The following is a 19,755-nucleotide window of genomic DNA, read 5'->3' as shown; positions in this document are numbered from 1 at the left end:
AGCACCTTCCACCCGTAGCACTGGATGGTCTGTGATGCATTGCTGTCACCATTTAGAAGGATTTGCAATAGCAAATAGCTCGCCTAGCGACGAGGGAGCCTGTTGGATGTGCTGTGACATAAGGCATGTGACAGAGCCTGGGGCTTCTTTGCCCAGAGCTCAGCTCCTCTGGTTCTCCAAGGACATCTCACGAGTTGGTGCCAACTCGCATTCAAACCCTTTGGATGGAGGTGGTGCCCTTCGCAGGGTATGTGGGTGAGCTTTGTGCACACCCAATGCGTGTGTCCCATGGTAGACAGGCCAGACAGGTCCAGGCCAGGGAGGCAGCTGCACCCAGCCCTGCTCCCGGCCCCATGGCTGTCGGCGTTGCAGTCCTGGCACTTGTAAGAAGCAAATCAATTGCGCGTGCCAGGCACTCCAGCTCCAGCCTGGGCATGGTCAGCAGAGCACAGAAAGGGACAGGTATTGCACACAACTGGCTTCCTCCCTGCTGCCTGGCAGAGCCAGGCACATCACCGCTTCGGGTTCACACCTGCAGGTGAGGGTGTCCTGTCTCAGTACTTTGCCGAAGGAAATCCAGGTTTTCCTGTTTTCAGGGCAGATCCTTGTCTCCCTGTTACCACCCGTTGATTCCTGCGGTGCTAACAGGATGCTGGCGTGTTAAATGGGTTAAATACTGAGCAAATCTGAACTGACCACTTGCTTGGATAGAAACCGCATGACGCTCTGTGAGGCTCTTTCTAACCCATGCAAAAGGCTTTGCTTCGAGCTTTGGGATTTTGTTCAAATGTAAGTGGAGCCAGGTGGAGATGGAGGCTCTCGGGGTCCTGACTAGCCCGGCCACCGCACGGGAGCATTGCAGGGCAGTGGCTGTAGCCAAAGCACAGCGGGCTGAGTGCCAGGCAAGGAGTTTACATAATGCTGTCCCTCGGATGTCTTTCTGGCTGTACAGCATCATGTATAAGTTTGCACGTAGCAGAATTCAAAGCTCCATAATGGCTGAATCCTGTATACAGAAAGAAGTCGGACCCTGTGGCCCTCTTCCTGAGCACTGCTCTTTCTCCATCATGCCTGTGCTGGATGAGTAGGAAGGAACCAGGCAGTTAAGGTTTCGTGTAATATTCTGAGGTCTCTCGGTTGATGTGCGAGTGTTTTCAGTACAAATCCCACAGTTCCTCAGACATAAATGTGGCAGAAAGATTTAAAGCCTGGCTTTGGTCTTTACTTCTCTGTCCTCGTTAGCTCTGTTCCCTCTGGTGCGGTGCACATAGGGAAGCCAGGGAGCTTTCAGAGATGCAGCCATTGCTAGCAAGCCCTGAAAATATTCTTTTGACGCTCACTTGCAGATGACAGGAACCCTGGGAACGTAAACCCACTTATTTTCCGCCCCATGGAAGAGGGAGTCAACATAGATTTCCCCAGCACCATACATTCGATCGCCCAGTTCCTAAACTCCACGCGGGAAACCCAGGACCCCAGCATGTACACCCAGCTGGTGGCCACTTTGGCCTTTACCGCCGAAAAAGCCAAGTTTGCCACTGGAAATGAGCGGCAAGAGTGGATGGACTTGTTCATTGACACCTTCAAAATGGTGCACAGCGAGATTGTGGGGGACCCAGAAACTGTGCTAGGGCTTTGCTGACATGTCTGTTAGAGATCCCGTGGAAGTGGGTGGAGGCAAAGGTTGAGTGGAGGTGGTAATTGTCTTTCCTAGAGTGCCTGTTTGGCAGAGGGGACAGGTACATCAGTAGGTGCTTTTAGTTTGTGAGAAACACAGGCAGTGAAAGAGCTTGGTTGCGCTCAGTCGGGCACACACAGGGCAGTCCTGTCTGACTTGGCTGGCTGATGAGCGTGGCAGCTTTCTCCAGTAATGTCAAGAGATGCTCTTGCTTTGCCCACTGCTTTTCTGCAGTCACCTCAGTGCTCCCCCGCTGCGCTCCCAGCCCCAACCCTCAGCCAGGCGTTCCACCAAGGAGGCTGCCAGTACGCGTGGCTGAGGGCCAGAGGGAGCCCCTCATTTGCAGAGAGCCTAACGATGCGCTTTTCCCACGCCTTCTTGCGTATGTATTTGCTGCTTGCTTCTGAAGCATCTTCTGCCTCCTCTTGCTGGGTTGCCGTGAGGGCTTTCTTTGGGTCTTGCAAACCGTTCATGTGACAAGACGGACAGAGCAAGGTGCGTCTCCTCTGGCCGCAGTGGGTGTCCCTGTACAACCATTCAATGGGCCGGTGGGGACAGCAAAGGGAAGGAGGAAATAGGATGGGAGAGGGGACAGCCCCGGCTTTCCATTGAGAGCACCAAAACCTGGGGAGTGCTTCTCTCAGAAGCTGTATGAGCTCCCTCCGCCCTTTTCTGTGCTTGTACTTCTGTGTTTCTTCTGTCTTAATTAGCACCATGTACCTGTTTATATCCAAGAGACAGAGGTTATGTAGGGCTAGGCGGTCCAAAGCAAAAATCCCTGACTGTGCGGTCAAACCTCTGTGATGCGTTACGTGAGCTATTTAAAAGCAAGTATTTACACTTGGTGTAGTACAGCCCATTTGATCCATACCCAGAGCTGGTTTGGTTCAGAGAGACTAAAGACCCACGGCTTGTGCTGCGGGAATGTGCATTTAGATGAGGAGTGATGTTTCCACGAGCTCAGCTGCCCCCGGTTTTCCCAAAAATCCAGGCAGGTGAATGCCATTCCTACCCCCAGAATAATTGCTGCCCTCTCAAGCCATAAGAAGAGAAAGTGGCATTTCATGTGCAGACACAAGAGAAGTGTTTACTGCCAGCAAGTGAATTTTGCAGCCTCTCTAACTGACATGGTATTATTGCAATAAAATATACTAAGCAAATGGCATATTTAATGGCCAGAAGGGAGATGTATGGTCTTAAAAAATGCTGTTGGGCTGTAATGCTTCCAGATGCACAAAGTGGAGCCAGTTGCCAAGGTCAGGAATGGGAAATGAAATGAGGAACTTGCCCACTTTGAACTTTGTGCAGCATTTTCTTCCAGCTCTGCTCCAACACCCGGGGCTTGCCAGTCTAGGTGAGAAGCCATCCAGCGACAGGCTTGCAGGGGAGGTGTTTGTGTTGGTGAGCAGATCAGATGTGCTGCACAAAAACAGCCTTTCTCCCAAGGTTTTAGCACTTTTTGCTCCCAGTCTATAGCAACAGGGAGCTCAGAGAACTCTACTGTTGGTGTTATAGAGGGAAGAGACTTCAGAGAGCTTTACATGGTGTTCTCCGTGTTTTAGGTGAAGGCAAAAGGATCAGCCTGTGTCTGAGTCCGTATGCTAGTGTCTGGTCATAATCCACGTATTCCAGGTAGTCTGTGCAAAGCCAAGCTCCCTACTGTTTTGATTTGTACCCCAAAATTAGCATGTGACTTAGCCTGCTGGGATGCAGCTTAGGAGGACTGCACTCAGAGTAGTTAAGCTGCTTCAGCCATGATGCTAGAGGAAACTCCCCCAAAAAAATCACTGAGCTGAAGAGAACATATCAGGGCTGGGGTATCTTGCTGAACAAGACAAGAATTGGGCAAGACTTCAGCAACGGGAATGTTTATTTCATTTCATTGCAAAGCAGCCATTTATTTCCTTTCTTTTGGAAATATTTCCTAGCAAAGCAGTACAACAAATGAAAACCTCTGCTCATTGGGGGGGAAGAGAAAATGTTGCTGGGCAGTACCTGTGTTGACCCTTGTTAGATGGGGGCAGGGGGGTGTAGTGGTGTTTTGCTAGCATAATCCTGGCTAATCCCTCTGATAAAATCGCAATTTTCATCACAGCAGTGGTTCCTTCAGTGAGGCTCTTGGGCAAAGGAAGGACACAGAAAAGGAGCTGGGGAAAGGACAGTCCACACCTCCCCAGAAGTACTTGAGGGGCTGTGAAAGGGGGAAGCCCCAGAAAGGGCTGGGAGGTCAGTCCCCATCTCTCGGTCGCTTTCGTCTCCACTGTCAACACCATGAGACAACAGAGAAAATGCCAGATACCCAGGTTTTAGAAGCAGCAGGAACATGATGGCGTGGTTGGGGTTACTCTGCACATGCAAGTAATTAGATGGGTTGCTAATGGCTGGAAAATCGATGGTATTTCTGCTTTCAGTGCTGCCTCTGTTAGACATCCTCAGCTGTGTCCTAGCACACGGTTCTCAGTTCGGTGAGCTGCAGGCATTGATGCCTTACTGTAAGCCACGTGAGGAGGACCAGTGCAGCAATTAAAAGCATGACATGAAGATTTAGTTGGCTTAATTCAAAGGTGGTACCTCCGAGAACTTCTCCCCCAGTTAAGGAAAAGAATCTTGTTCCTTGCTGCAGGAAAGGTCCTCAACTGTCAGAAATGGGAACAAGTTGCAACGAAAGCATGACACTAAACAGGACAAACCCAAGGTTTTGCTGCACTGCCTCATATCTGTTAAGTTGCCATGGGATAACTCACACATAGGAGCATCTTACCACACAGCTGGCAGGCGAGCAGCAGGCAGAGAGTCTCTGGGGAGTGCTCCTGCAGCAGAAGCTGCAACTGGAGAGCCAGGTGTGCATCACGCTCTTGCTGAAGCTCCATGGAGTGATGCTGCTCTCAGCCACAGCCTGCTTAACTAGGAGCTCTTAAGGCTTGCTTCAGTTCCTGTGGGAGGTGGGTGGCTCTTGCTTGTCGTCTCAAGAAACATGACTGCATGTAGACAAGCGTTGGGGGGAGACTGGTAATACTTCTCCAATGCCATAGGCAGCCATCACTCCCACTTGCTTGCTTCCACCTGCTTTTGCAGACCACTGTGTAGATTTTGGACTGTGTGGTTGCAGGGGGCATGCCTTCCTGCCTTTCCCCCTCCACGACTGCACAGAGCAGGTGAGAACCAGGAGTGCAGGTGCTGCCAAGGCAAAGCATCCCTGTGGCAGCAGTGCCTGCACACTGGGAACTGCAGCATCAATGTTCCCTTAGACCACATTTCTGAAGGAAGGTTGGGCAGAGGTGAGTACGTACCTTTATTGCTTTAAAGGAATGGCGTATTGCAGTTGAATTTGGAAATGTGATATTCTAAAAGCTCATGGGGGAAACAGCATTTTTTTGGAGATCTGACTGCAGTAGAAACCGAACTGCCATTGCAGAAGCCTGTCATTCGCAGTAGGACAAGGTACAGTAAGCACCATTCAAGGTGTGCTGTTATTGTAGGTATGTTTTACAGTGGGGGCTAAGGAAAAAAGCAAGTCTACAAGGTCAGGGAATACAATACGGAAACAACCATAGACTTCTGCTGTGACCAGTGAGTTAGGTTAAACCATAAGTACCAACAGAAATTCCTGCATCAGGTTTGACTGTTTTATCATGGATGGCAGTGATGCCAAATAGTCTGTGAGCTCAGTGATATGCACCATCAGAGCTTCTGCTACACTGTCTTGTGCTGTTGGATTCATGTTGGACACTGTCTCTGTAATCTCAAGAGCGCATGTATCTGCTTAAATACAGCTTTGCTGTTTGCCGAATGTTGACTACACACAAAGTACTCATGTACTAAAGAGTGATCCGTTTGTTCCTCAGCTCATAGGAGTTGTTACACCAGTTCAGCACCTTCCATGCTGAATCTGGCAGCCTTCAGCACTGAGGAAACACTTTATCAAATTGGATTTGCTCATAGTATGGAAATTAGACATAATATGATACTCCAATCCCAAAAGTTACCCTGCCAAAAATGGATGCTCGAGCTGGGGCTGCTCCAGAATCTCCTGTTCCTTGCCAGTCACACAACACAACATGACATCGGCTCCAGGGCTTCACCTTTTTGCGATTCAATCTGAGCCACAGAATTACTTGACAGCGACACAGCCATTGCCCTGATGCCACCTCAGGGGGTGGTCAGCCGCAGCAGGTACACCACAAATCAATACTGCTGCTGCCGTTGTATTCCCAACTAGTGCTTTCATCAGAGAAGGAAATTCAAAAGAGGAAAATTCAACAGCGCAGAAATGGAATTGCTTCTGAGAGAAGCAGTGCATGCAGAGGAACAGCAAATGCAATACACCCAACTACTGCAAAGGGAAGAAATAACAGTCCCTAACTAACGGCTGGCTCCAAAGACAGCTATTTTCTTCCCCTTTTTTATTCTGAGTTTGTTCATGGCAGATATATTCGTATGCCCACTTGCCCGCTTTGTGGACAGGTGCTGTTCTGAGTGACTGAAGAAGAACAATGTCCTGCTGTGTTTCGCCCAGATACTGGTCTTTTCTGTATTACAAAAGCTGCTTTACTATGAACAGGTGCACCGACAAGGATAGTCTTGTTTTCCAACCACATGACCCAACCTTTATAAGCTCTTTAGGAATTAGTGCTTGCTGATGAAACTAATCTGGCTGAAAGGTATGAAAACAGCTTTCATCCTCCAAATCTGTGTGTGAAAAGTAGCTCTGAAAGTAAACCACTCCCTAGGAGTAACTGAGAGGTTTGCAGACACTGCCTGCCATTAATCACTGGATATTCCTCTTGCAGATAAGAGCTGGGAACTGCTGTAAGAAGGTGGATGTAATTCTGGGGCTGAAATGCAGACCTGTTTAATCTCATGCGTGTCTGTTACAGGCCCCAGAATTAACATTCATTAAGACCTAGTGCCCAGGAGCTGAGGGTGTCAGAAGCAAAGCTCCTGCATTACCAGCTGCAAAGACATGCTTTGGGAGCAGAGTGGGGCTTGTTCTTCTTTGTCCAAAGATGCACAGAGGCAATTCCAGCCCAGACTGCCTGAGGCAAGCCCCAACTTTATCCTGTAGGCTTTCTTATGCTCCCAACCCTTGTCGTCTTCTTTCTCCCGCAGAGCTTGCAGTGGCCCAGTGCACACAGCGCCCCGTTGATGTCGTCTTCTTGCTCGATGGCTCTGAAAGGATTGGGGAGCAGAATTTCCACAGGGCCCATCACTTTGTGGAGGACGTGGCCCGACAGCTTACACTGGCCAGGAGCAACACCGACAACATGAATGCCCGGATTGCACTGCTGCAGTACGGCAGTGAGAGGGACCAGGATGTGGTCTTCCCACTGACCTACAACCTGACGGAAATCTCCAACGCCCTGGCACAGATAAAGTACTTGGATTCATCCTCCAACATCGGGTCAGCCATCATACATGCCATCAACAACATCGTACTCAGCCCAGGAGGTGGGCAGCGACTCGCCCGGCGCAATGCTGAGCTCTCCTTCGTCTTCATCACCGATGGCATCACAGGAAGCAAGAACCTCGAGGAGGCCATCAACTCCATGAAGAAGCAAGATGTCATGCCCACCGTAGTGGCTCTCGGGAGTGATGTAGACATGGACGTCCTGCTGAAGCTTGGCCTTGGGGACCGGGCAGCCATCTTCAGGGAGAAGGACTATGACAGCCTCTCCCAGCCCAGCTTCTTTGACAGGTTCATTAGGTGGATATGTTAAATGAAGGGAGTGCGCATGGCCTCTTACCGATATGCACCCCACCCTGATATTACCCGTTTCATTTCCTTCCCTCTGTATGGTTGCTAGCAGCTCTGAGCTGGCCCAGAACAGCTGCCCTCTGGGTACTCCTTTCTAGCCAAAATCCAGAGCTCTTTTTTTATTTTCATGATGAAAAGTCATATATCTTACACTTATGGTGCTAATTAAAACCAAGGTTGAAGCAGGATATAAAGCCATATGACTTACTTATGTAAAGCTTTACACAAACCAAGCCATGACTTGCGTAAATGCTGTAATCCTAGGAGGGCTTTTCAGAGAAGCAAGAAACCTTTCAGTGTAGCAGGGCCAATGAACATCTCTAGTTTTCAAAAACTCTCAATACCCCCCAGTGTCCTGTGAGGAGCTTTATGGTGGCGACATCCCCTGTTCTTTAGCAAACCCTTTTCCAGGTTATCTCATCTTTTTTGTTCTCTCGGTACTTCTGCCCCGAGAGGACTGAGTGAGTTTATGACACGTCACATGCTGCTTGAAATGGTCAGCAACTTACTTTCCTTTTGCATGGCCTTTGGTGGTTTGCTCCTCTTTCCCAGGAGCAATGGGATGGCAAGAGGTTTTGCTGCCTTATGCGCTTGTCTGCAAATACTCCTTTTGTCGCTCTGTCTATCCTAAATTCCACGTATTATCTTTAAGATCTTTTTTTTCCTGTGGACCATATCGCCCTTGCTTCCTTCTGCCATTCCAACCTTCATCAGAACCTGTTCATTTATTACTGCACCCAAAATCCTGGGTGAGAAGGGGCAGGATGCCTCCCAGCATCTCACAACATACTGGGCAGCCACCGGAGCTGCCTCCCATCATCCCAATGTGCTCAAAGTAACCACGGTGCCACTTTCCCACCAGTATCTGCTAGGCAACGCCCAGATTTGAACTTGAATTGTGCTGTCTGCAAAAATAAACAAACTGTTTTCACCCTATCCTGAAAAAGCCTCTTTACTGTGTAGTTTGTCTTTTTAAAATTATTTTAATGAGCAGCTGATTCTCCTGGTGCTAAGCTGGTAAGTCAGGATAAGTTTGTCTTCTGCCTGCCCTTACAAGTGCTGGAGCACAAAGCCAGGTATCCCTGCAGCACAGCCGTCATGGGGCACTGCTACAGACCCAAAGGACCACAGGAGGAACCTGTGGAACCTCTCCAGCCCTCCCCACTGTCTCCAGTAGGCCACTTGCAGACTGGTTCCTCTGGCCCTGCACCCTCACAGTGCCCATCCAGACCATGATCTCTCAGTTTAACAAAGACCATGACTTCATTCCTTACCTACTTCATGTTCCTCACCTGTCCATGGGTCCCTCTTTGAGCAGGCTGTGCTTTTCCCCACCCTGAAAGGGGCATTGCACCTGAGTCAGGCTTTATCCATGCTTTCTTCAGCCCTTCTTGCATCCAACACTTGAGTGTTTTGAGCCAGGACAGCGGGGTAGAGGAGCCCTCCAAGGATGAGGGCATTTCTGTACGCTGGTGGAGGTGGGATGGGGAGGAGAGTGTGGGCACAACGTGGGTGGTATGTAGGGGACCCCAGGCACGGCATGCAGAGGAGCCAGCAGGGAAAGGCTCCCAGCATGGGCACAAGCCAGGGCAGGCACGCCAGTGGGGAGCTGTGGCCACACATGCTGCAGTGTCCCTGCCGTGTTTTCCCTCCTTCAGAAAGGCTGTAGGGGAGCTTGGAGGGTCACCAGGACAAAACACAACCGCATCCAGAGAGGGAGCTGCAGGAAGGCAATGCCCCTGCCCCAGCACACACACACATGTACCTAGCCAGCAGCACAACAAGGACAAAAAAGCCTGCGCTGGCAGAAAATCTGGGTGAGATCGGCTGCAGCACCTCTTTTGAGATCCCTTCTGCAACAGAGAGCTGCGCATGGTTGTGCCACTAGGTCCATTAGCCAGTTGCACTCTCTGGCAGCGAAACATTCTTGATAACGCAGCCGGGAAGGGTCCTCATGGTAGCCATGGCCATCAGCAAAACAAAAATAAAACAACAGCAAGAGCAGCTCTGTGTTAAAATTGTGGTGAAAGCACTGATGGGCTTTTCACCTTTCCTAGCAGACATGCTGCAGTCACATGGCCATGGCTCAGGGGCTCCAGAAAGACAGCGCACTGCTTTTTCCTATTTATTATTACCATGGCGCGAAGGGTGACAACCCATACAGCTCAGCAAGGGAAAGTTACAGCACTCCCCAACCAGCCCCTCTGCTGCAGCTGGGAAATCTCACCTTTACGGGCAGCGAGATCCATGTTAGCAGCCAGCATTATTGCACAGGAAAAAACACACGAACACCATCAGACTGTGAACCAGCACGTGATAGTCCCTGCACTGCTACCTGCAGCCTTGGGGATGACTTTCAGCAGGCGCTCCCGAAAGACAGAGGATGGAACTGCTGCCCATTATCCCATAGCAATTCCTGTCAGAGAATTTACAAGCTAAAACCAAGAAGAATCACCGAGCAAGCAAAACGCCACTCTAAGGGGAAGGGAAAAGGAGCGGAGCAACATGCAGGTGGTTCCCATGGGGTGTTTGACTTTGTGTTTCATCGCTTCACCACCACGCATGTGGGAGATGTCCTCTTCAGTCGGAGTCAGAACTGCTGCTTGAGCTGCTGGAGTGCTGGAGGAGATGAAACAACTTTAGGATAGCATGGAAACAACCCTCCTTCACACCACTTCTGATGCTGCCAGGGGTGCCTGCCCTCAGCACCCCACCGGGGCCAGGTTGAGCCTGCAGCGGTGGCAGCTGCAGACCTGCCTCTCCCCGGGTGTCTTTGCACACCAGCAAAAGGGGTGCCCTCAGGTTTGCACGTGGGATGGGTTGCAAACCAGTAACTAGTTAACATCAGGGCCCCGTGGGCCATGCAGAGGGTGAGCCTGCAAGGAGCCAGCACAGCACCACAGCCAGGGTACCCTGACTTGAAGATAAAATAGCTGCTACTGACATTACCACAATTTTTATTGCAGTTTATCGCAAAGCTGTCACAAACCGTATTTCAGGGTTTGGAGCCATTGTTTTCCTGTTTGGAGAATATTACAAGCATGTCGTGGGTGGACTGGGTTTTTTGTCATTGTTTTACAAAGCTGCTCAGGCCAATTAAACAAATTCCAGAAGGGTCCTGATCTCTGCCAGCAAGGGCAGATGGCCAGGCAGATCGCTTTCAGAGCCATTACAGAGCGAGAGGAGCTGACCGTTTGCTTTGCTTGGAAAATGCTCCTACTGTTGATAGTGGAACTGGGGGTTTGTTTAACAGTCCCTCACTCAGACCTGCTCTGGATGCTGCCCATCTCTGGAATGGCATTTTCTGCAGCATCTACTCCCAGCACAGAGAATTTTTTTTTTTTTCTTTATCTAATTTATTTTATTTTGTAGGAGAGAACTGAACTGCTCCTCTGCTCTGGGACACTGAGCAAATGACCTTTAGGGGAGGTACAACTCACTCTCGGGCAAGCAGGACAAAGTCCTGGGATTTAATACACTGCGTAGCGCACTCTGAGCTGCGTCACTGTTCCCAATGTCTTCAAGAAATTTCACGGATCACATTTCAAAAGACACGAAATGACTTACACTTGCCTATTTATTAAGCAAACATCTCCACATCTAAAACAAATCACTGGGGTGGTGGCAGCCCGCTCCAGCCACTGCAGGGTGGAAGAGGGGAGCCCCAGCTGCCCAGGCTGGATGCTGCGGCATCCATGAGGGGGTTCAAAGGACCACAGCAGAGATTCAGAAGGGTCCATTGCCACCTCGCTCTTACCTTGCCTCCATGGTGCTTGGAGTGCTTCTTCTTGTGCTTCTTATGGTGCTTCTGATGACAGCCAGGGGGGCACGGTGAGCACCCCTGCATTCCTGGTGGTCCAGGATGCGGGTGCCCATGGGGATGATGCCCTGGTTGGGGGTGCCCATGGTGGTGCTGCCCCGGTGGGTAGGGGCCAGGTGGAGTGGGGCCACAGGGATAGCCACCTGGGGGTCCTGGGGGATAAGCCCCAGGGGTGCCAGGTGGCACTGGAGGGTAGCCGGGGTAGTGACCTGCTGGAGTGCCAGGACCAGGGTATCCCGGAGGAGCAGATGGGCAAATTTGGACTTGTGGTGGTGGCACCCCCCCGGGTGCACCTAGGAAGAAGAGGGGGGCTGTTAGCAAGCAGAACTGGGCTCCCCCCATACAGACAATGCAGGGAGCTGGTGTACCCATGCACCCAAAGGACCCCTCCTGGTCTACCCCCCTCCTCACAAACGATGCCCCCCTCCCCTTTGGCATGCAGGTAACCCCTCCGGTGCCTGTGGCGGTTGCATAGAGCTCTTCCTCAAGCCCTCATGCCTGCGTGGTACCTGCCCAGCCCCGCGGCCCCTCACCTGGGTTGGGGTTCCACATCCTCCACGGCCCCTGAGCTGCAAGGGAAAGACGGGCACTGTCAGTGCTCCCTCCCAGCACCTCCTGTCACAGGGATGTCATCGCCCTGCCAGCAGCCAGGACATGGCTCCCCTGTCCCACATGTCCACCCCAGGCAGAAACCAGGCTCACTTCCTCAGGAATGCTGACACCCCCAGACCCCAACAGCCACCCTGCCCCTTCAGGTGACAGCACCAACACCGAGAGCGACTGTCCTTATCTCTGTGCACCCTCAGAGTCCAGGCGTGTGGTTTCTACTGTTAATGGAAATACTAACCCACCTCCAGCCAAGCCTGGGTGCCCAGCCCATGTCTTCATGGACCACGAGGGACTGGGGACGCCATGTCTGGGTGCGGTGCCAGCCATGGGGACAGTGTACCCTGACCCACAGGTGCCCACGCTCCCACTGCCCCCGTGCCCCCCAGCTGCCCTGCACCCCCCAGGCGCTGCTGCCTCAGGAGCCGCTTCTGCTCACCGAACCTGCTGAAAAGCTCCCAGCAGAGGCGATGCCGGCAGACCCTCTGCAGGCACCACTGCCAGCAGCACCCCCGATCGCTGTCCTTGGCACGGCTCACCCAGGGTGGCGGGCACCCACTAAATACCAGGGCCCTGCCCAGGTGACAAGGGGTGTGGCAGGCAGGGGTGACACAGCATAACAGTGGAACCAGCCGCACCACTCCCTGTGCCATGGTCATCACCATGGGCACATGGGAAATGTCAACACGCCGCTCCCAGCCGGTACAAAGGTCCCACAGGGCTGATAAAAACATAGGACGGAGGGTGATGGTTTCACATCCTGACATCAGGTGATGGGATGAGTCAGGCATCCCCACCATGAACCCTGGCTTGGTGCTCCCAGCGTGGACACAGCATCCAGGGGCAGGGGCTGGCACAGGTGGAGTCACCCTCCTGCAGGCACTGCTGTGGGACAGCAGGGTCCAGCTAATGACTCCCTGTGACACTGATCAGGGTGCTGCCATGGGGTGTGGGTGGAGGAGGGGATATCTGCCATCAGACCCATTCAAGAGAGGCAGGGCTCGGTGCCCTGATGCTCAGGTCTTTCTCTCAGGGAGTCTGTGAGGAGGGGGCAGAGCTCCTCCCTTCCCATCCCCACCTTCTTGCTAACATTCCCAATACTGCCCCGCATTTGGCAGCGCTGCTTTCCCTGGCCAGTGAGCAATGCAACAGGCTGGTCTCATCATGCGGTGTCAAAAAGACACCTTGCAGGAAAGGATTGCACGAGGGCTTGCCCTAGCCCCGTGGGCAGCGGGGTGTCTCGGGGGGGGGGGGCAGTTCTGGGCATGGATATACAGAGGGGTGTGTGGGGCCAGGAGGTGCCCACGCACTGGGATCCCCTCCTGGGCAGTGCTGTCCCCTCTGTTGAGATTGCTGTGGCCCCAAGCACTGCCAGCCCAGCCAGCTCCTTCTGCCCCAGGGATTGGGGGGATGGAGACCAGGGTCTGAACCCCACACGGGAAAAATCACCCTTAGCCAGGGAAAGGCCAGCAGGGGACAGGACGCTCCTGAGGCAGAGACCGAAGGAGCCCAGGCAGGGATGACACGATTCCCAGCTGTATTGGCCACTGCAGAGCCCCCAGCGCATCCCTGAGCCCCTCTCAGGCTGCCCGCTTCTCCAGCAGCGTCAGAACGAGCGCCGAGCCTTGCTTCGCCTCCTCCAGCAGCCCGGAGACCTTCTGTGACATCTACACAGGGAGGGAGAAGGTGCATCATTTGCCTCTCAACAGGACAGAAGAGCAATCCACCATCCACCCCATGCATCCCGCTGATGGCGAAGGAACGGGGTGCCTGGGAACGAGGGGTCCCAGGGGCTTCATCTCCATCTCTGTCCCACCCCATCCTTGCCACCAGGGCTAGGACACACTCACGGCCTCTGCTTACTGCGAGCTTGAACTTCTCATCCGTTATGTCTTTGAGGTTGATCATGACGTTGAAGTAAGCTCCGAACACAGCTGCTTCCAGCATTTTGGCTCCCACCTAGGAAGAGAGGCTTGTGAGAAGGTCTTTTGCACCGGTATTCTCAGGACATGGCTCCAGCAGTGGGAACCATTCGCAGCCTTGCCACACAGGTGGGGAAATTCAGGCAAGGATTGGTGGAGGTCAAGTCTTCTACAAGCTGCCAGAAATTTAGCAGATGGAAATCCCTGGCCAGTTTGGGAAGCCTGGCTGGAGACCAGAGGTCAGGACATGATGGGACACCTCGCAGGGAGAAGCCATGAGCCCAGCAGCCTCCAAAGCCCCAGCTGGGGCAGCGCTGAGCCTGGGGCCGTACCTGGATGTCAGATTTGCAGGCCAGGTTGCAGTGGCGTGCCAGCTCCTTCAGAGCAGGCCAGAGCCCGCTCACCTTCTCTGCCAGGGCACAGGGCACCCTCACTGCCGTCTTCAGCCCCTGCTGCATGGCAGCTGTGCGCCTGCGAGGGGGGACAGCCCCAGCGTGAGAGCTGGGCAGCCATGCTCCCCCAGCCTGCGAGACGCCACCCAGCCCAGCTCACCTCTCCTGCTCTTCGGGGGTGCTTTTTGGCAGCTTCATAGCTTCCTGCAGGACAAGAAAAACAGATTTTCTGCCATTTTCTCCAAGACCCTGTGTGCCTTGGATTGGGGGCCATGGCAGACCTGATAGCTCCCATGCTTTTCCAAACCTTTAGGTGATGATGTCCCTTCCCCTGGGCCCTGGCTTGGACCAAGGTCACAGTCCTGCTCCTAAAGACACCAGGGTACACAATGCCAGCCCCCCCCTCCCAGCTGGAAAGCCCCCTGCTTCTCCATGGCATATCTGCCACCAGCAGGGCCTCACCATGTAGCTGCTGAAGGCACGGGAGTCAGCATCCACCATTGCCACCAGTTCATCCATGGCCTGGTGGAAGGGGGGAATCAGCTTCCTCATGATGGGGTCCAGCTCCTCAAACTGCCGCTTCCCATAACTCATCAGCCCCACCATGCAGCCCAGTGCTGCTCCCTGCAAGGCCACAGGGATAAATCCTCCAACTGGTCACTGTGCCCACTGCTACCACCATGCTGGCTCTCCTCAGCAGTTCAGCACACCCAGAGGACCCCCGAGGCAGGCAGGGACCCCATCCCACTGTGTGGCACGTACCAGGGCACCCGCAGCTGCAGACACAGAACCTCCTCCTGGTGCTGCCGACCTCCCACCGACTGCTCGCACAAAGGTGCCCAGCGGCTTGGCCACCAGCCCCCCATCCACCTCTCCTGCCTGCACCAGGTACCTGTGGCACAACAGCTCCATGGGTCAGAGCACACACACACCCCAGACACAGGGAAACCCACCAGCCCCTCCCTCTCCCTTTTCAGCCAGCACTGCCCCCTTCAATAGGTTTTCATCCACCCCTTGGTTCTGTGGGTGGCTGAGAAGGGGGGTAACCCCCAAAAAACCCAGTGGGAGGGTTGGGGAGAGGACAAGGAGCCCCATGGGGACCGACGGAGAGCTGGGGAGCACTGGTCCTGGTAGTGTGGTGGGTTGCTCCAAGTTAGACAGGGTGGGCTCACGCAAAGGGTGTTTGGTGGGACAGAAACACACCTGCAGCCATGTCCCCAGGGGGGATGACAAGGACATAAAGAGCATGTTCCCCCCCACCAGACATGTGTTTTACACCAGGCACTGCAGCACAGCATGTACATGCTCAAATTTGGCCAGAAAACCTGCCCCCGTTGCCTGCCTGAGTGACCTGGAGTCCCCGCACCCCATGTTTACAACCATCAGCATCTGGGAGAAGGGACCACCCCGTTCCTGCCCAACACCCAGCAGAGATGACCCCAAGGTGAGAAGAGGAGCTGGGCGTAGGCACCGCTCCCAAAACAAGCCAAGTGCAAGACACAGGCAGCAGGATGCCCCCCGTCCGGGCAGGGACGGGCACCGTGATGAGAAGCAGGATGGGGGTCCCTACTCAATGATGCGCTCCCGGGGGTGAAACGGAGACAGGGAGTCCAAGCCCAGCCGGCTGACCACCTGCAAGAAGCAGCACCGCCATGTCAGCCCCATCATGTTAAGTCACATTGCATCCTCATTCCCTGCTGTTAATTAACCATGGGTGATCCAGCCCTAGGACAGAGTTGCTCGGGCCATCACCCAGGGAGAGGACAGCTGGCGTCACCAGCTTGTCCCACCCCATACGTGCGGGCAGCATGCGGCTGCCTACAAACACTGATAAATAATTAGCTTGCTCTTATCTAGAACGTTCCCCATAGGGTGGAAATGTCCCTCCCTCCTGCAGCTGAAAAGCAGAGCCTGTCTCCTTGTTCCCAGCTCATGCTGGTCCTGGGACAGTTGCCCATAAAGCCACACACTGTCCTTGAGCTCTGGGGAGGTCTCCTTCCCCTCCTGGCCTCCATGTAGGCAAGATGGGCAGCTGCTGCCTGCACTCTGTGCTCAGGGGATGGGCTATCTGCTCTGTGAGCATCGTGGCATCCTCAGGACAACAAGAAACTTGTCCTGCTCGCTGTGCCCTCACAGCTCACCAGGCACCATCCCTAGAGACAAGTGTCATGCCCTGGGGACTGCTGGGGTCCTAAATCTCTGCTCAGTGCCACTTTGGGAGGCTGGGGCGGGGGGGGGGGGCTTCACATGTTTCTCTCATTATTCCACCCTCATCTTGGTACCAGGAGGGGCCACATTACCAGCCTGATCTTCTGTTCCTCCTCCAGGATGAACAGGTTTTCCTTCTTGATGTAAAACTCGGCTGTGTCCAGCATGGCCTTCTTGGGGACAAGCCCCACCAGCTGGGACCCCACCACAGGGAGATTCAGTGCCTGCAAAGAACATCAGAAATGCAACTGTCCCCAGAGCCACCCACCTTGCCACCACTACCACCCCAGCCTGATGGTTCTCAGGACCTGGGGAGCTCATGGAAAAGCCTTCAATGGAGGAGCTGGGGGCTAGCAGCAAGTTGCTGAGCTTTTGGGGTTTTCATGCCGTTCAGCACTCTGCTCAATGGGAGATAAAGTAGAACCTGACCTGGGGATGGGGAGAAAAACTTGGAGGGAGACATCCTCTACCAAGCCCCTACTGAAACAAGCACGTCACACCACCCCGTGCCACCCACCTCCGCGTCTCGGCAGACCTCCTCATAGACGGCGTGGAGCGGTGTGGTCTCAAAATCCAGCAGGTTCGTCGAAACCTGGGCTATGTTCTCTTCTTCCAAATACCAGCCAATGCCCTGCACCCTCTTCAAGCGCCCGGGCTGCCAAGAACTGCCACAGTCAAGGCATGGCCCAGGAGGCCGGGGGGCAATCAGGTCTGCTCCCAGCACGCTGCCGGCACGGGGGTACCTGGTCGGTGCCACGACCCTGCTCACGGAGGTTGAGGGCGATGCGGTGAGCCAGCTCTTTGGTGCACAGCAGGTTGACGTTGTATGCAATAAGGAAGGTCCGAGCACCCGTCACCGTGGCCCCCCACCGGGGGACAAAGGTTGGTGGCCCAAAATCAGGCGCCCACTCTGGTTTTGCAAGCTGGGGAGGAAGGAGGAGAGCGTGTGGGCTGGCACTGCTGAGCAGCATGGGCCACCCTCCTGGGGATGGCATCTCCCTGCCCAGCTGGCATCTGCCATCACCACCTCCATGTTCAGCGGCACCCAAAATGTTTCACCAGCTCCTCTCTGTGTGAGGGGTTTACGCCAGCCCCCAGCACTCTCCCTGAAGCTGGGGAGGTATGGCTCAGCTCTGCCCAGCCCGTGCTACCCAGAGAGGTGCTGCCAGGCTCACCTTCTCAGGGAGCGCCTCGTACTCCCCGGCACGGATGGTGGGCAGGGCTTTCCTGCTCTCATCCTGTGCCGCCTCGCCGTACAGGTAAACTGCAAGAGAAAGTCAGGGGCGAGCGCTGCCAGGCAGGGGCTGGCAGCATGTCATCTGGTTTTGCCCGTTCGGAGGCAAACACCATTTGGTTAAGGTTTTGCAAAAGGTGTGCCTTTTCTCCACAGCTGGAAGCATATGGGGTGGGATGGGGTGGGCAGAGGTTCCTGGTCCTCACTCACCAGGAACCCCCAGCTCCACTGCCAAGCGCTGCCCAAAGACGTGGGCGCAGGTGACGCACTCCTCCATGCTGACATTCATCACCGGCACGAAGGGGCAGACATCCAGGGCCCCCATGCGAGGGTGTTCACCTGGCGACAGGGCAGAGAGAAGGATGGGAGCTGGGAAAAGCAAGCAGACAAGGAGGGAGGACGGCCCTTTCCCAGTCTCTTTTGCAGACCGGGCACTGCCACCACGAGGAAAGCTGAGTTTGCAGCAGTAATATCTACTCCAGCCCAGGGACAGGAGGGATTCAGCCTGTCTGGATCAGGAGGACGAGCAAGAGCTTTGCACAGTCCCAGCACCATCCACCCCGGCAGCAGCCTGCTGCAGGTGCAGTAACGTGCCGTGCTCGGCCACTGGCAGCTGATTTTAGCTCCAGCCATGCAAGGTGCAGCCAGAGCTGACCACGCACGGCAGCCAAGGGATGCTTCACACCAGATCAACTCCCACACCCCGCAGAAGCTCACCCGTGTGCCGGCTCATGTCAATGAGCTGCCCGGCCACACGGGCCGCGCTCAGCGCGCCTTCGACGACAGCCTCGGGGGAGCCCACAAAGGTGTAGACAGTGCGGTTGGTGGAGGCACCGGCGTCCACGTCCAGCAGCACGCAGCCCGGTGTCCGGGAGATGGCCTGCCCCAGGGCGTCGATCACCTGCCGGGCAGCAGAGGGGAGCAAGGTGGTTGAGCCAGCCAGACCCCCACCACAGCCCCAGCTTTGCAAGGTGGGGGATGCCTTTTCTCAACCGTCCCCCTTCCCACCGGTGATGGGGTTGCGGATGACCCCACAATCAGTGGGGATGCAGCCCTGCACTGCAGACTATGCAGGACCCAAAGGCACGAGCATCCCACTCCTACCCAGGGGGTTTGGGACACCCCTGGCTTCCAGCAAGACGCAAACCCACTGTGGTAGAGAGAAATACCCAGCTGCTGCCACACTTTGGAGAGTACCATCCCAAATTCCTGTTCCTAAGGATACTGCCCCCTGCCAGCTTCCAAGCAGATTTGGCTCTGTAAATCCTGTTCCCTCGGGGAAGCAGGGATTTTATGGCAGTTTTGGGTCCGCTGAACTCCTGTATCCCCAGCAGGGGCAAAGTTCAGCCTGAGGCTGATGCCCAGAATGGATCCCACTAACCTGGACAATGTATTTTGGCACAAAACCTGCAAGCGGTATTTCTCTAAGGGTACACAGAAGAAATACAGCAGGAAATAATGCCAGACCACCCTGAGACCTGGTGCTACAGCAGCCTGCACACAACGGGGAGGTCTGAGCCCCCATTTTGCACCAAGGTGCCAAAAAGCAAGCAGGGGCTACCTTCAGGTATTTTTGGCATTAGCCAGGCAGGGCAAGGTGCACATCACTTCAGAGGAGCAGGGCAGAGTCTGGCAGCGGTTGCTGCTTGCACAGACCCCTGCCAAGGCAGCCCAGCTGTCAGCACCCCAGCATCACCCACCCCCCAGCCACTCCATGTGCTCCCTCACCTCTTTGTTATTCCCCTCCGAGAAGTTTGGGACACACTCCACCAGCTTGGCCATGGTGTCAGGGTCTGCCTCAGGGTCTGCCTGCTCCACACGGTTCCGGGCTCTCCTCCTTGCACCCTGTGGGTTTACCTGCCCTTTCCTGTCCCACAGCAGAGGAAAATCCTCCCAGCACCTTCTTCGCAGCAACCAACTTCACGGTTGCCCCCGAGCCAGGGTTTCTCATTAACCACATCGATCTGTGGCCAGGAGACAGAAAGGGTCTTGGATAAACAACATGGTACTGGCCCTTCTGTGGCTCCAGAAGCTCTGAGCACACGAGCACTGAGTGCTCACCAGGGCCAGCCTACAACGCTAATTACCCACAAGTGTAATTAATTGCTAGAAGGTGATGCCACATTATTGAAAGCACCTG

General features: G+C 54.4%; 2 protein-coding genes across 5 annotated transcripts in view; one reads left to right on the top strand and one right to left on the bottom strand.

Annotated features, from left to right (window-relative positions):
* COL6A2 (collagen type VI alpha 2 chain) overlaps positions 1-8,369 on the top strand; it is a 28,404-nt gene extending 20,035 nt beyond the window's left edge. For 2 of the 3 annotated variants that reach the window (XM_027797793.2, XM_055718463.1), the window contains exon 28: positions 6,788-8,369. In XM_027797793.2, coding sequence (XP_027653594.2) covers positions 6,788-7,395 — 608 coding nt within the window. In that variant the 3' untranslated portion in view covers positions 7,396-8,369. Of the gene's footprint in view, positions 1-1,346 lie in introns of all 3 variants that reach the window. The other variant, XM_027797794.2, reaches the window with a different exon arrangement.
* A 1,361-nt stretch (positions 8,370-9,730) lies between these two features.
* FTCD (formimidoyltransferase cyclodeaminase) lies at positions 9,731-19,564 on the bottom strand. 2 transcript variants are annotated; one of them, XM_027797795.2, is made up of 17 exons: positions 19,344-19,562; positions 18,333-18,516; positions 17,826-17,954; positions 17,557-17,645; positions 17,125-17,304; positions 16,899-17,036; positions 16,474-16,605; positions 15,744-15,805; positions 14,936-15,065; positions 14,636-14,797; positions 14,334-14,377; positions 14,114-14,252; positions 13,723-13,818; positions 12,299-13,526; positions 11,787-11,822; positions 11,191-11,546; positions 9,731-10,052 (listed from the first exon to the last, which is right to left on the bottom strand). In XM_027797795.2, the coding sequence occupies exons 1-14, from the start codon at positions 19,395-19,397 to the stop codon at positions 13,440-13,442; spliced, it is 1,626 nt and encodes a 541-aa protein (XP_027653596.2). In that variant the 5' UTR covers positions 19,398-19,562; the 3' UTR covers positions 9,731-10,052; positions 11,191-11,546; positions 11,787-11,822; positions 12,299-13,439. The 2 variants fall into 2 exon arrangements, with proteins under 2 accessions (XP_027653596.2, XP_055574440.1); XM_055718465.1 differs by lacking the exons at positions 9,731-10,052; positions 11,191-11,546; positions 11,787-11,822; positions 14,114-14,252 and having other exon boundaries at positions 13,380-13,526; positions 19,344-19,564.
* Between the last annotated feature and the right edge of the window lie 191 nt (positions 19,565-19,755).

The sequence above is a fragment of the Falco cherrug genome, chromosome 8 (assembly GCF_023634085.1).
Source record: "Falco cherrug isolate bFalChe1 chromosome 8, bFalChe1.pri, whole genome shotgun sequence".
NCBI classification, from domain to species: domain Eukaryota; kingdom Metazoa; phylum Chordata; class Aves; order Falconiformes; family Falconidae; genus Falco; species Falco cherrug.
This window is presented reverse-complemented; position numbering and strand designations above follow the sequence as displayed.

Coding starts and splice junctions, on each gene's coding strand:
- FTCD (XM_027797795.2), bottom strand. CDS start 19,397: ATGGCCAAGCTGGTGGAGTGTGTCCCAAACTTCTCGGAGGGGAATAAC. Junction 18,517..19,343: donor CGGAGGGGAATAACAAAGAG/GTGAGGGAGCAC, acceptor GCTGCCCGGCAG/GTGATCGACGCCCTGGGGCA. Junction 13,819..14,113: donor CCTGCAAATCTGACATCCAG/GTACGGCCCCAG, acceptor CTCTCTTCCTAG/GTGGGAGCCAAAATGCTGGA.